Here is a 14163-nt window from a genome sequence, read left to right on the forward strand (position 1 = left end):
GACCATATACATCATTTTCTATAAAAGGTAAATAAATAAAATTCATCAATACTTATTGCCTCTAAAAGATTGGCCTTCAGATTGAAACTATTATCAGAAAAGAATCTAGATCTTGCCACAAGCCACAGTGGTTTGTGGTTTAATTTACAACTTTATCAATGTGATTTATATTCAGTGCAATGATATGGTGCTTCCTAAATACAGATCCTCAAATTAATTATAATCTTTTAAGAATTTTGTTATGAAAGGCATAGGGTTAAAGTATAAAAATGAGTAATGGAATTATTGTAAAAATTACTTTAAATGCTGCCTATGTCTTTACCCAGGTGTTCCGTGGAAATGTTGATAACAACACACCCTATGCTAACTCATTCACACCCCCCATCAAAGCTCAGTACGTGAGACTCTACCCTCAAGTCTGTCGAAGACACTGCACTTTGCGAATGGAACTCCTTGGCTGTGAACTCTCAGGTGAGTCTTATATTAATTTGTCTGTACTTTACGCATTTGTAATAACATGCTTTGCACTGAAATTTCAGTGAAACTGGAATGTTCCTGACCCTATAAATTTTGTAAGTATAGGCTACATGGTACAGAAACTAAGCTTTATCTTCAAACCTGGTGCTGAATTTTACAAAACATGTAAATTTATTATTTTTCCCTAGGGAATAAACATCTCAGCAGAGAGACTGGCAGTATAAATTCACTTTTAGATCATTCTTAGATAGCAACCTGCTTATTGTATAAAGGGTCACTATCTAGCTCAAGGGTAATTTTTCAAAAGCTCAGAGTTAAATAATTCTTGTCCTCCAAGAACATCAATACTGCATATATGCCACTTTATTATAGCTACATTCTGGACTTACTAGAAAAATCTCTAGTATCTAACTGTATTATGTTTGTGGTAGCTGAAATTTTTCTGGCATCGAAATTTACATTTCCCACAGAAATATAGTGTTCATATTTTACTCAGCTACTGTGAAGAAGGCTAAAAGTTGGTGTATGGAAAAACTTCCACCAAACATAAATCAAAAACATTAAAACAAAAATTTAAAAGGAGACCAAATCCAGCAAAACTAATCCTGTAGTGTGCCTAACCTCATACATTTCATAAATTTAGACAGTCTAGTACAGAAAATTAAGTTTTATCTTCATGTGTGTGTGCTTCTTTTAGATTTATAAAACAGTTATAGTTTCCCCATAGGGAAAATATCAATGAAGATTTTATTAACAGACTAAAATGCATAATTTATATCTATTTCCCTCCTTGTATTTAGTTTTTGATATCTAGAAAGTGAGTTTTTAAAGAAAATAAAAATTTTTATTAAAAATAATCTATATTTGGGTTGAACGTGGTACCTCATAGCTATAACCTCAGCTACTTGGGAGGCAGACATCAAGAGGATGATGATTTGCAGTCAGCCTGGACAAAAAGTCAGCAAAACTACATCTCAACCACTAAGCTGAACAAGTCTAGTCACTTGGGAGGCATACATAGGAAGATTGTGGTCCCAGGCTACTCTTGGGAGAGAACAAGATCCTATCTAAAAAATAACCTAAAATCAAAAATACAGATATTATAGCTATATGCTCTGAACTCAAACCAATTTTTATTATGAAAATAAATGATCCATTTTAATAGACCAAATAATCAATATTTAATGGGCCTATTAAATTTAAAGAAATTAGAATTATTTGGCTACATGAGTGAATTTGTTTAACGAGTTACATTTCCATCTTCTATAGTGTGTCTTTTATGAAGCAGCAAACCAACAGTTGTATTGCCATTAATTGTACTGAGATCTCTTTCTTTCTTCCTTCCTTCCTTCCTTTCTTTCTTTCTTTCATTCTTTCTTTCTTTCTTTCCTTCTTTCTTTCCTTCTTTCTTTCTTTCTTTTAATTTTAGCAGTTTGAAGTAGCTTGTGGACTGACAGTAAATCTTAGCAGAATTATTGTGGTAGAGTGTTTGTACTGCATGTCTCTATATCACCACAAGCCACTGTCATTCCAAAGCCATTCATCATAAAGCAATCACGGAGAAACACAGTACGATTAGGTCTGCTGTAAGCCCTGTGGTTTTTAGTTGTTTAACGTCACTTTCCCCAATTTGTCAGTCTTGTGATTCATGAGAATCAGTCTCTCAATCATGACACAGTTATACCCCCAAGCTGAAAATATATTTCACTGTCAAGTTTTACAAGAGGTAACAACAGATACTTAACAGACTTTTTATGAAAAACAAAACAACAACAAACAAAAAATCAAGAAGGAAGCTGTGCTCAGTCTCCCAACCCTACAAATTGATATTGAACTTTTAGGCGGAGGATAATATTGCCTCTCAGTGGTTGTTTTTAGAGGCTGGAGAGATTCACTTAATGCTCCATTTTGTTCAGGCTCTGTCTACACTGATGATAAAGTTAATTAGGTTATATGTGTGAAATCATACAGCTGAAAGGGGGAATTGGTGCTGTGAAACACAAAGGCAGAGAATTTAGTATACTATTTACGAGTAAGCATTGATATAATAGTACACTATTAATTGAGTGCAGTGCTGCAATTCTGCCTTATTGTTTACAGTAAACTATCATATCTTATTTAAAACCTGCGTGGAATATCAGCACTTAATCTCTTCCCAAATACTTGAAAGGACATATTTTACATTGGCTGAAAGAGAGAGATGACATATTATGTTGAGAATGAAATAAATCCTGGCTATAATGATCAAGTCATTATTCAGAATTCATTTATGGCTACGTTCTTGAAAACAGAGTCAAATGTGAAATGAATTTTATGACTAAGCAGAAATTCTAGAAAGCATTTTTTTCTGTTCATTCCTTCACGTATTATATATTACACACTGTTCCTCTTGAACATCATCTGCAAACTATGCAACATTTCCCAGACTTTGAAATAGCAGCAGGGAAGGGAAGAATGGGCCATAGAAAGGCTTATGTCTATACTGTAGTCAACTCAGGTTGAAGCTGCTGAGTGCAAATGGTGAGTGGAACATTCTGGAATCCTTGATGGCATCTTTTCTCCCACCGAATTTACACTTAGGTTTTATCATGGGATTTAGCATGTAGGTGTTGTCAACAATACTCCTGCTAAGACAACTACTGCATGTTTCACTTGTTATCCTGTCAGCAGAGGATAGGCTTTTCCTAGAAGGTAGATTTGAAGAACAGCAAGAAGGAGCCTCAAGAGGAAAGAAGTAATCTGTATTAATCAGGACAAAAAGAAGATAATTGTAGTGAAGAATTATCAATGATTTCTAAACCATTCTCAAAGAGCCCATACTTAATATTGCCTAATTTTAGCAATTAAACCCAATGATAGGATCTAATTTTTGGTAGTCACTTAAGAATAACAAAATAGAGCTGGACACTGGTGGCTCACGCCTGTAATCCTAGCTACTCAGGAAGCTGAGATCTGAGGATCAGGGTTCAAAGCCAGCCTGGGCAGGAAAGTGTGTGAGACTCTTATCTCCAATAAACCACTAGAAAACTGGAAGTGGTGCTGTGGCTCAAGCGGTAGAGTGCTCACCTTGAGCTGAAATTAATAATAAAATAAAATAAAATAGAAATAATAATGAAATAATAAGTAAAATGATAAATAATAATAGGTAAACAATAAATAATAATAAATAAATAAATAATAAAGTATCCTACGGAATGAAAATTATCTTAGCAATGTTTCTATGTATTTTGTAGCCAATTTCTTTGAGCATTCTTTTACGTTGTTTCTCCTGTTGTCACCATCTTCCAGGTGGAAAGCTAAGAACACTTTGGTGGGAAATGTATTTAAGTAACAGAAACAAAATAAGGCTGGTAGTGGAGGAAATGTATCTGGCTGGAGAAATCCTTTCCTTTATCTTTGCTTAAGGATCAAACTGAACTTGAGTGTCACTTGGCTAAAATGTGATGGTTTACCTAAGGAAGTCTCAGCCACTGGTTAATTAGATGATAGAATGATGCTTCTTCTTGGTTTCATTTTTGGTTTTATTTGCTTTGGTGCATGTCCTGGGGCTTGAACTCAGGATCTGAAGCAGTCCCTAAGCATATGAGATCAAGGCTAGTACTCTATCACTAGAGCCACAGTTCCATATCCATTTAAGGTACTCTGTGTGTGTGTGTGTGTGTGTGTGTGTGTGTGTGTGTGTGTGTGTGTGTGTGTGGTTAGTGAGAAATGAGTCTCCTGAACTTTTCTGCCTTTGCGGGCATCAAACTGCGATCTTCATATCTCAGCCTCCTGAATAGTTAGGATTACAGGCATGAATCACTGGTTCCCAGCTAGAAACTCCAAATTTTGAAACTATAGCTCAGATCTGAGAATCTTCTAAGAATATTCAAGCACTATAGGCTATCAAAAATGATTAAAATATAAGAATTCATAAAGATAGTGTTACAGTAATGTTTTTGCTAGAATTTGCTATTTTCCTGTGCTAGCTCATCTCAAAGTCTAAACTCTGTATTTTCACAGTGCCCTGCCAATAGTTCACACTGAGCAGGTACTATGTTTCTCCATTCCAAAGGAAAGACATTGATACACTAAGATTCAGTGAAATAGATTGTACATATTTCTTAGACAACAAAATTCTGTCCAGTTTTGGATATAACAATGGATCAGTCTGTGAAATACTTGGTACTGTGGGAGTTTTCATTTGCAGTAATATGAAAGCAAATAAAAGAAAGCCAAATATACTTTATGAGAAAATGTCCCATTTTTAAAGCCACAATGAAATTGTTGAAAACGAGAGAGTAGTCATGAGCCTTCCAGTAATGAGACAGCAGAGAGTGTTTCAGTATTGTTTTCATTTTGCAAAAATCATCTATCACAGAAAAGTACTTTGAATTGTCTTTCTTGTTTTCAATTTTCCCAAAATATATTCAGACAAAATGACTTCAATTGGCTATCTTGTTTTTCTATTTTGTTTCAGATTTATTTCTGATTGTAGTCCTAAGCCCCCCCCCCTTTCTTTTTGAATATCGATGCTCTCTCTTTGGGGGACTGAATAACATTATGTTTAATCTTCTCTTGCCTATCTGAAATGAATGTGAAAGGGTTCCAAGATGATACATTATTTTTCTCATGGAGCCCATCTCATTTTCTTTCAGGCTGTTCTGAGCCTTTGGGGATGAAATCGGGACACATACAAGACTATCAGATCACTGCTTCCAGCATCTTTAGAACACTCAATATGGATATGTTCACTTGGGAACCAAGGAAAGCGCGGCTGGATAAGCAAGGCAAGGTGAATGCCTGGACCTCTGGCCACAATGACCAGTCACAATGGTTACAGGTAGGTTTTTCTGACACTATTTTATCACCTACTCTTCTGCTTAAGAAGAGTGTCTATTAGGTAGGTGAATATCAGAGTCATTATCTTTATCGTAAATACGCCTGTGTCTTGAACTTACTTAACTTTGTAACATAGAGTTTACTTCTGATCCAAAGTTGCTGGGTTACTTTTATTCTAGTATTGGTTTACAGTTGGTACTATCAGGTTGACACAGAAGTTTGTACTAGATTATACTATCTATAGGTCAATTGAGTCATACTTGAGTGTATTTATATTTTAAATTTCATTTATTCCAATGTGTTGTATTAATATTGGTTTTGAAAGTGTGACAGCAGGAATTCAAGACACTGGAATTACAGCACTGACCTGCAGGTAATCTCCTACTATCCTAACTGTTGCACATTAGCTCTTTAACTCTGGTTGCTAAGCAATGGAGCAATCTGATTACAGTCTCATCATACAGTTTGCTTATATAAGCAAAACATACATTCAGCAGAATCTACCATTTGCAAATGAAATAAAGTTACAAAAAGTGCTTTGTAAAGCAATGTTTTGAAATATACTTTCACAAGGGGTACTTTTTAATATTGTAATTAGCATGCATCTTAATACCACAGGATTTAATTGTAACAATTATATAAATATGAACGCAACACTTCGAGACCTTTACCTTTCTATTATATTTCTACACCTCTTTCCTGCCTTCTACTTTTCCACCAGTATTTGAAAGGTTTTGGTTTTTATTATATTGTGCTTTTGTATAGACAGTTATAAGCAAATAAGGTATAGATATGTAGAGAGATATAATTATATCAGTATAAGGACTTATACACATATGTATGTATATATCATATAACTTTGTCATATTTCTTGTTTTATTGATGCTCAGCTGGAGCTCTGCTGAACAATTTCAGTAGCTACCAAACATGATATAAAATAATGTATGACCTTTATCTATGAGTAACTTTGTAGCTAGGGAGTACATATACACATACACACATATTATGCATATATAGAGAGAGATTATACATATATATGCATATATAATATGTATCTAGATAGATAGATAGATAGATAGATAGACAGAATCTATCCAGATTCCAGTATAGTGCCCTGTCCTTGTATCAGTGCTCACAATGTTAAGGACATTTACTTAGCATGTTTACTTGTGAACTACCTAACATGTGAGGTACCAGTAAGAAGTAGCACTGTTGTTGCCCATAGGATAATACTTGTTTCTTACAATGTATCTCTTCTTGAGCTTACATAACCCCAAGCTTTATTTTCCTCCTAGTCTGTATTTCCTACTGTCCTTCCTAGTCCCTCCTCTAACTGTTATTCTGCTCTTAATGGCTTTTTCATCAACTCCACAGGCTCAGATTACATGATTTAGCAAACGCTGGTGATTTCAGCTACTCAAATGAGAATCAAGTGCCCTCAAATTATCCCTCACTGCCATTTGATAGGCTCTGCTGCCCACCTCTTTCATGTGGGTGTCTGCAGAAAGTTAATCGGCTTTCCAGTTTCTAATGTACAAAATTTGTTTCTCAGGTTGGAACATATGATGGTGTGTATATGTGTGTAAATGTGCATGTGTTCATGATAGCGATTCTAAAAAAAAAAAACAGTATTTTCTTTTTCCCTTCTTTAAAATCTTTGAATTGGTTTCTCTCAGCCCGAGGGGGGGAAAATCCTAGATTCCCTAATATAGCCAGTAAACCTTTGCATGTTTGGCCCTATTTCATATCTTCCCATACTCTAAAATTTGCTTCCATTTCTCAGCCCAAACACTCTCTGTCTCTTCCAATTCCATCATAATCATCCTCTTCCTAGGGAAAGCAAATGAGAAGAGCTCAGCATTGCCAGCTTTCTTATGATTAAAACCTTTAGCTACACATTGGACGTACCTTTCTCTGGGAAGGCTTGGGTGCCAGGTGCATCCTAAACTTATCTCATGTATGTTTGCTCCTCTCTACTGTAGTCTCAATTTATCTCTAAGGGAAATGTTCCAAGAACCCCAGTGGATGCCTCTAACCACAGACAGTACAGAACCCTATAAATGCTATTTTTTTCTCCTATATACCTTGAAGCATTGCCACTTAGTGGCAGAGTTAAATTTGTCTGATTGTTCTTTAGGCCTTGGTAAGTCTTGTGCTTTGGCTCTATTATTAATTAAAATAAAGATCTTTTTCAACAGAGACATTTGGATATATTACCAATCAATCTGAATATCAGTTGAGATGGCTCCTTATTTACTAATGGATAGATAGCTCATGCAGGATAGAGACCCTAATCAAGGAGAGAAGGCAAGTCCTGGTATGACAGAGCAAAACAGAAATGCCATGGGAAACTTACTGAATATTTACTTTTGAACTTTCTGCTTTAGGTTTTCCCAGTGATTCTGACTATGCATAGTTATAATTTTGTGAAGTAAAACAATAATTTGTTATTATGTGATTATGTTCTCTATAATTCTTTCATGGCCATACTATCATAATTTATTGGAACTGTGTTTTCATGCTAGGTTGTATGCTTCATGAAGTGTTAGGCATTCCTGTCTTTGATAACTTTCTTGTGTTTTTTGTTTGTTTGTTTTGTATTTTAGTATATAGCCATCTATCAGTAACCATGTCTGACAAGTGGTAGGCAGTCTATACAGATTTGTTAAATGAAGGATTCTGTCACAGAATGATTCCAATTGTGTATTTTGGTCTATACCTCAGATACATTTGATCTTCAAAGTAAAAGGACAACTATGATATTTTCAATTTTTTGGAGGGGGGAGTATTAAGACTCAAACCTATATGATGCAAGACAGTATACTGGAAATGAACTTTACAACTTTGGGGAAGAGGAGTAAGGAAGGTAGAGGAGGGAAAGGACAATGGGACAAAAACGAGGGAAGGGGTAACAGTGCTTGACAAGAAATGTATTCATCACCCTAGTCATGTTACTGTAACCCTTCTGTACAACATCTTTACAACAAAATAAAATTTAAAAAAAGACACAAACCTAGGGTTTCACACATGCTACGCAGGCATTCTACTATGAGTTGCAACATTTTCAGGCTTATGAAAAGTGTTTTAAAAAGAAACCTCACATTTTCTTTTTTATCAAAGAGCAGGGTTTTTTTTAAGACACTAGATCTAAATGTTAATAATATACAGCTTTCAGTTCTTATTTGGGAAAAATAAGAACTTTTTTTACACTTGACAATAATAAACATGAAGTCCTTTTTGTTGCTATATTTTTAAATTGTAAATATTCAACTCATATCTCCATTTAACTGGGTAGATTTATTATTCCTGAGATGTAAGGCCTTGTAGAATAAAATAAAATACTTTACAGCCCCAAAATACCTCAGGCAGCCTGGTAGACTCTAGAAATACTCATATAAAGGGATTGCCAATGGCATTTTTTAAGAAAGATAAGAATAAAACAAATATTTTTACATGAATCAGGATATGATTTTCAGTGTAAGCAAGCCTCTATCCATCACTTTCTTTGAGATGACTTTTCAACTATCTCTTTTAAGTCACTTGTATGCTGGAATCAATTGATCTTCTTGATGACACATTTTCTGTCAATCCAAGGACCAGTTCTTACAGTAAATGTCTAACTTTTCTTATGTCAGAACATATCCAAACTTACCAAGGCAAACCAAATTGACATATTCCCTCTTATTTATTTATTATTTCTGACATTATGCACAAGCAGCTCCAAAACTGTGACTATTTTTAGAGGGTTTTTTTCCCCCCCTCAAGAGAATGTCACCTGTTCAACTGTACATTGTTAGCAGTAGTGCTGGTTATTTTTTTTGCTGAAAATTAACATTTTCATAAATGACATTGCCTAGAGTGATTTTTTGAGCTGCTGATATTATTATCCTTAATCGAGACCCAAAACTGTGAATTTAATTGTCTTTTTAAATAAAATGCATCAATTTTGATCAATAATTTCAGAAAAGAAGCGTATCTGTCCTGCGTTATTGATGGCTGGCTAATTGAGTTTTTAAGGCGTTTCTTTCAGATACTAATGACGTGTCATTTCTAATGGAGTTTTATGTCAATTTAATATGCCAAAATCAAATCGGGTCATATTTGCAATTGTAATAGTACTAAATAACACCTGCTCCCAACATTCTTACACTTAATTGTAAGATATTTGGATGAGTTTCATATTGTGGTAACCCCCACTTCTAATCCTGAATCACTGGCCTCCAGAATGCTGTCAGCCTGGTCCTGACCACAGCTGAAGAATATCCCCATTCCTACTCATCTTTGAGCTTCTGTATACTGTCACCTGCATATGGTTCTGACCTATATATGGAGGTTGGTGCTGTTTATGCTCCTCCCAGGATGAGGCAGTCATTGGCCAAACAAATAAAATTCCTTGTCAATTTAAACTGTGCCTCCATGGATTTTCTTGACTTTGGAGACATCGCAATAAATTCTTCAAAAAATGTTCTATATGTTTAAATACTGTTTTATTCTTATCATTATGCAAATGTTTCCCCCAAATTTTATATAAGATCAGAATAGCTGGAAATATCAGGTAAATTATTCTGTGTTGCTATTAAGACATAATCATATGTAACTTATTCATTTTCTTGGGCTACTGAGGTGTTTCTTCTTTGCTGGCTATTTATTTTTACAGTTGCTTTGTTTTGTTTTGAGTCAGTAATGGGATTTGAACTCCGGGCCTGGGTTCACTTCCTCAGCTATTTTGCTCAAGGTTAAGGCTCTACCACTTAAGCCACAGTTCTACTTCTGGCTTTTTGTTGATTAATTGGAGATAAGAGTCCCATGGACTTTTCTGCCATGGCTGGCTAAACCCCATCATTAGATCTTAATCCTCTGAGTTATTGCGGATTCTAGGCATGAGGTACTGGCATCCAACTTCCTTGGGTTATTGATAATCATGAAATCCTCGAGCTGTTTCTATTTGAATGAAGAAAATAAAAGGGGGGGGGGGGGAGAAAAAAGAAAAGAAAAAGGTCCATACATAGTTCTGTATGGGCTCTTCTTCAGACTTCCAGAAGAATAATCTATCACTTTGATATAAATAATGTTCTCCAGAAATGTAGAATGTAACCAAAAGTTTAAACAAAAGAACCTGGAAATGTATTTTGCAAAATCCTGTGAAAGTATAACTATATTTATTGCCTTTAAAAAATACCTTACCAATTCCTTTGTTTGTATATTTTTAATTGTAAACATGCTGTACAGAGGGGTTACAGTTACATGAGCAAGGTAATGAGTCCATTTCCTTTTGAGCCAATACCTTAAGTAAGTGTTTTTACACTAATTATTCCTTATTTATCACTGAACAGTCCTAAGGTATGACTACATTAAGTTGTAATACTTTTTATAAAAATAAAATGTTATATAACACATGTTAATATTAAGGTAGTAATTTTTAAATAACAGACTGTTAGCTTCTATGACTGATGTATAAGTAACCAGGCCAAAATATGCGTTGATTATAAGACAGCTTAAATAAGAGAAAGAGTATAGAGGAAGTACACAGTAGGTACTTCAGGCTACATGAGACTTTTTCTCTTTCATCAGTGCCAAATATAGCCTCAGCATAAAATGATTTGATATCATTAATTATAATAAAAATTAAGATATACTTTGATATACAAAATGGAATTTCCAATAAGATAATAAAATATGGGATAAGGTATTGTTAGATAAGTTGAAAGTGTATATACAATACCCAGGGTACCAAAGTCAAATACAGTGACAACAGGGGACAAACCATAGGGGAAAATCACAAAAGAAAAAAAGAAATCACATAGTACATTAAAAATAAAAATAGCGAAGAAAACCTTCTTGCTTTCATATCTTGTAGTTCATTTCACTTAGCATCATCTTATATGGTGATATGTACATAGCTATTGAGCTATTCTGTTCACCTGCTAGGATTATCCTAGTCATATGCTAATTATTACACATGAGGGAAATCATGTGATCCATGTTTCTTTGGGTTGGGGAAGAGAAAGAAAGCAACAAAATGGTGAGACAAAGGACAAAGGGTGAACCAATGCAACAGGGATACCCACAAGATAATTTGTTGGAAATGAACTTTACAGTTTAGGGGATGGCTCTTGGAGGAGGGAAAGTGGGAGAAAAATGAGGGAAGGGATAACAAGTTCAATAAGAAATGTGCTCACGGGGCGGGGGGGGGGGGGGGGGGGGGCGGAGAATTGGGTGGGGGTGGGGGGAGGCTGGGAAGGGATGTGAAGAGTAAACAAAGGAGGAGGCTACAATGCTTGATAAGAAATATACGCATTATCCTGCCCATGTAATTGTAACCCCTCTGTACAGTATGTTCACACACAAAAAAATTAAATTAAATTAAAAAAAAAGAAATGTGCTCACTTCTTTACATATGTAACTGTAACCCCTCTATATATTACCTTCAAAATAAAATTAAATTAAAAATAAATAATAAATAAATTAAATAGAAAATAAAATATAAATTAAAAATAAAAATATATATTATATATAATATATATGATATACAGTAGTTGAAAATGGCAAATAGTGTTGCTAAGTTACATAGATTGTTAATGGTAAACTAAAATTTTGAAAGGCTTATTGGGTAATATCAGACTTTTTCTAGATATAGTAAGAATGAATATTATTTATTTAAAAATGAATGAATATTAATTACTTAAAAATAAGAATCATGACATTTGCAGTCTGAAATTTTTAGTAGTATGATCATTGATGTTATATCCATTATCACCAATTTTTGACAGTTTGAGAAAATTGGCTTTTTATTTATGATCAAATTAGAAAAACTGATCAAAATTCATCATGAAATTAAGGAACACTGACATTACTTAAGATAATATTAAAAATTATAAGTTGCTCTGACTTATTTTTGGTGTGTTTCATGGAGCAAAACAGGAAATAATCTGAGAATGGACTTGAATTGATTGTAAACTTATTATGAAATGACATAAGAAATTCTCCTATCATGAACACATTGCCTTTGTTCTTATTGCCTTATTGATGATTATATAGAAAATGGATAATTGGCACCCAATAAAGAAATATGTTAAAAATTAATAAAATATAATGTAATAATGTTATGCTGTACCTTGGAGATGGCCTTTATCTCTATTACATGAGACATTTGTTAATTTGCGGTAGCTGGCATACCATTTCAACCAAATTAGTAGAATTAATAGAGCTGTTAGACTGCAAATTTTAAATGTTGACCTTTGTCAGAACTGCATCTAACCCAACAGAGCTTCACTTCAATACTAATTTTGTGGAATAGTGTAAGACAGCAATTGAATTTAAGCTTTGAAATTAAATAAGCCTTATTTAATTTAGGCCATTTCAGATTTATATAAAAGGAATGCTCTGGCCATTAAATTCATAACTCTTTAAAAGCTATTGGCTTCTCTTGCCCTCTGGACTGCTTATTTACAGAGTATTTGAAGCAAAGACTTTCAAGGTTCAAGTGTCCACTAAGCCTTCTGGAATGTTTGTGAAGGAATATTCAAAACTGTTTTTGAGTCACCTGTCACAAGAAAACACAATACCAGATGCAAGTACTTCAATGATACAGTCAGTACAGTGTCTTCTTATATAGGTTAATATAACTGCTTTAATTATTATAATTCCAACATTCACAAATAAACCAAAATAAGAGATGTAATATGCCTCTGTTTAGAAGCTGTATTCGGAACTATTGGAAACCTTAAAAGCAGGGATTTTAAGAAGGAGATTACACAATATGTCTCCTCATTTTTTTTTTTACCATAATAGCCATTGAATGAGTTTTTATTCCTTTAAGTGTAAATTACTTTAATTAATGATCTAGTAGTTACTATAATAATAACAAAAGTGGCCATTAAAATGATCACTTGTCTGCTCTAAGACTATGAGTTAAAAAATATGCCAGTGGGCAAAAATTAGAATTTTAGAATACTGTTTCCAAGGTATTTTTAAGGATTCTTAAAGACAATTGAAATAAATATGTTTTATCTCAGTGAGATAAACTTGCCTGTTTTATAATAGCAAATTTGTGGAGTCAGAGGAGCTTGCTAATATTGCAAGTCAGTCGACAACAGAGATAGGATATTAGATTAGATTCGATATTTACCACAATATTTATTTGCCAACTTGGTAAAGTGGAGTGACTACATTTGTTAGGAGATATTTATTGAAATAAGATGTGCTTTGTTTTTACATTCCTGACCAGCTCAGCTCCTGCTATTTACCTTGACATTAGCAAGTGTTTCTGATCTTTCTGTGGATCTTTTTAGTGGTTCTCTGTGATGTTGAGAGAGATGAATGTGAATAATGAAAGTGGTGATATGGATCAAGATACTTTGTACTCATAAACTGACAATATTGAGTTGAAGAAATAATGATAATGATAATAATAATAATAATAATAATTTTTGTTCCTCCACTTTAAAATTTTTATGTATCCTTACTGCACTAGTCACCAGCAAATTTACACATATCAAAATAAAGCAAAGGAAATAATATGAGTTGTTATAATAATTTCTTCCCACACTCAGTAGTGTTTTTGAGAGTGCTGCTATACCCAGCATCAGTACTCTACTTTGCCTTGGATTTCTCAGTCACTTTTTTTCAAAGCTAATGATGCTCTAATGAGTAGGTATTTCAGTTTTCTTTACATTTATGGTTGTATATATCTTTTATTTACAAAGTATTTATATGTTAGGTAATAAATGCTAAGAAAAATACATTTTATAGGAAATATACATTCATTAATTTTTTTCATCAATTAACTACCATTTATATTGGGAAAATGTGTCTCAGAGAAGCAACATCTAAATATTTTGTAACTTGTTTGTTTTGCGCTAATAG

At 33.8% G+C, this 14163-nt stretch overlaps 1 protein-coding gene across 2 annotated transcripts in view; it reads left to right on the forward strand.

The window, feature by feature from the left end:
- The window catches only part of Edil3 (EGF like repeats and discoidin domains 3), a 412239-nt gene that overhangs the window by 306031 nt on the left and 92045 nt on the right, over nucleotides 1–14163 (forward strand). For both annotated transcript variants that reach the window (XM_042690926.1, XM_042690925.1), the window contains 2 exons: nucleotides 327–471; nucleotides 5115–5299. In XM_042690926.1, coding sequence (XP_042546860.1) covers nucleotides 327–471; nucleotides 5115–5299 — 330 coding nt within the window. The remainder of the gene's footprint in view (nucleotides 1–326; nucleotides 472–5114; nucleotides 5300–14163) is intronic.

This window comes from Dipodomys spectabilis, unplaced genomic scaffold (genome assembly GCF_019054845.1).
Source record: "Dipodomys spectabilis isolate Male_0828 unplaced genomic scaffold, ASM1905484v1 ptg000140l, whole genome shotgun sequence".
NCBI lineage: Eukaryota > Metazoa > Chordata > Mammalia > Rodentia > Heteromyidae > Dipodomys > Dipodomys spectabilis.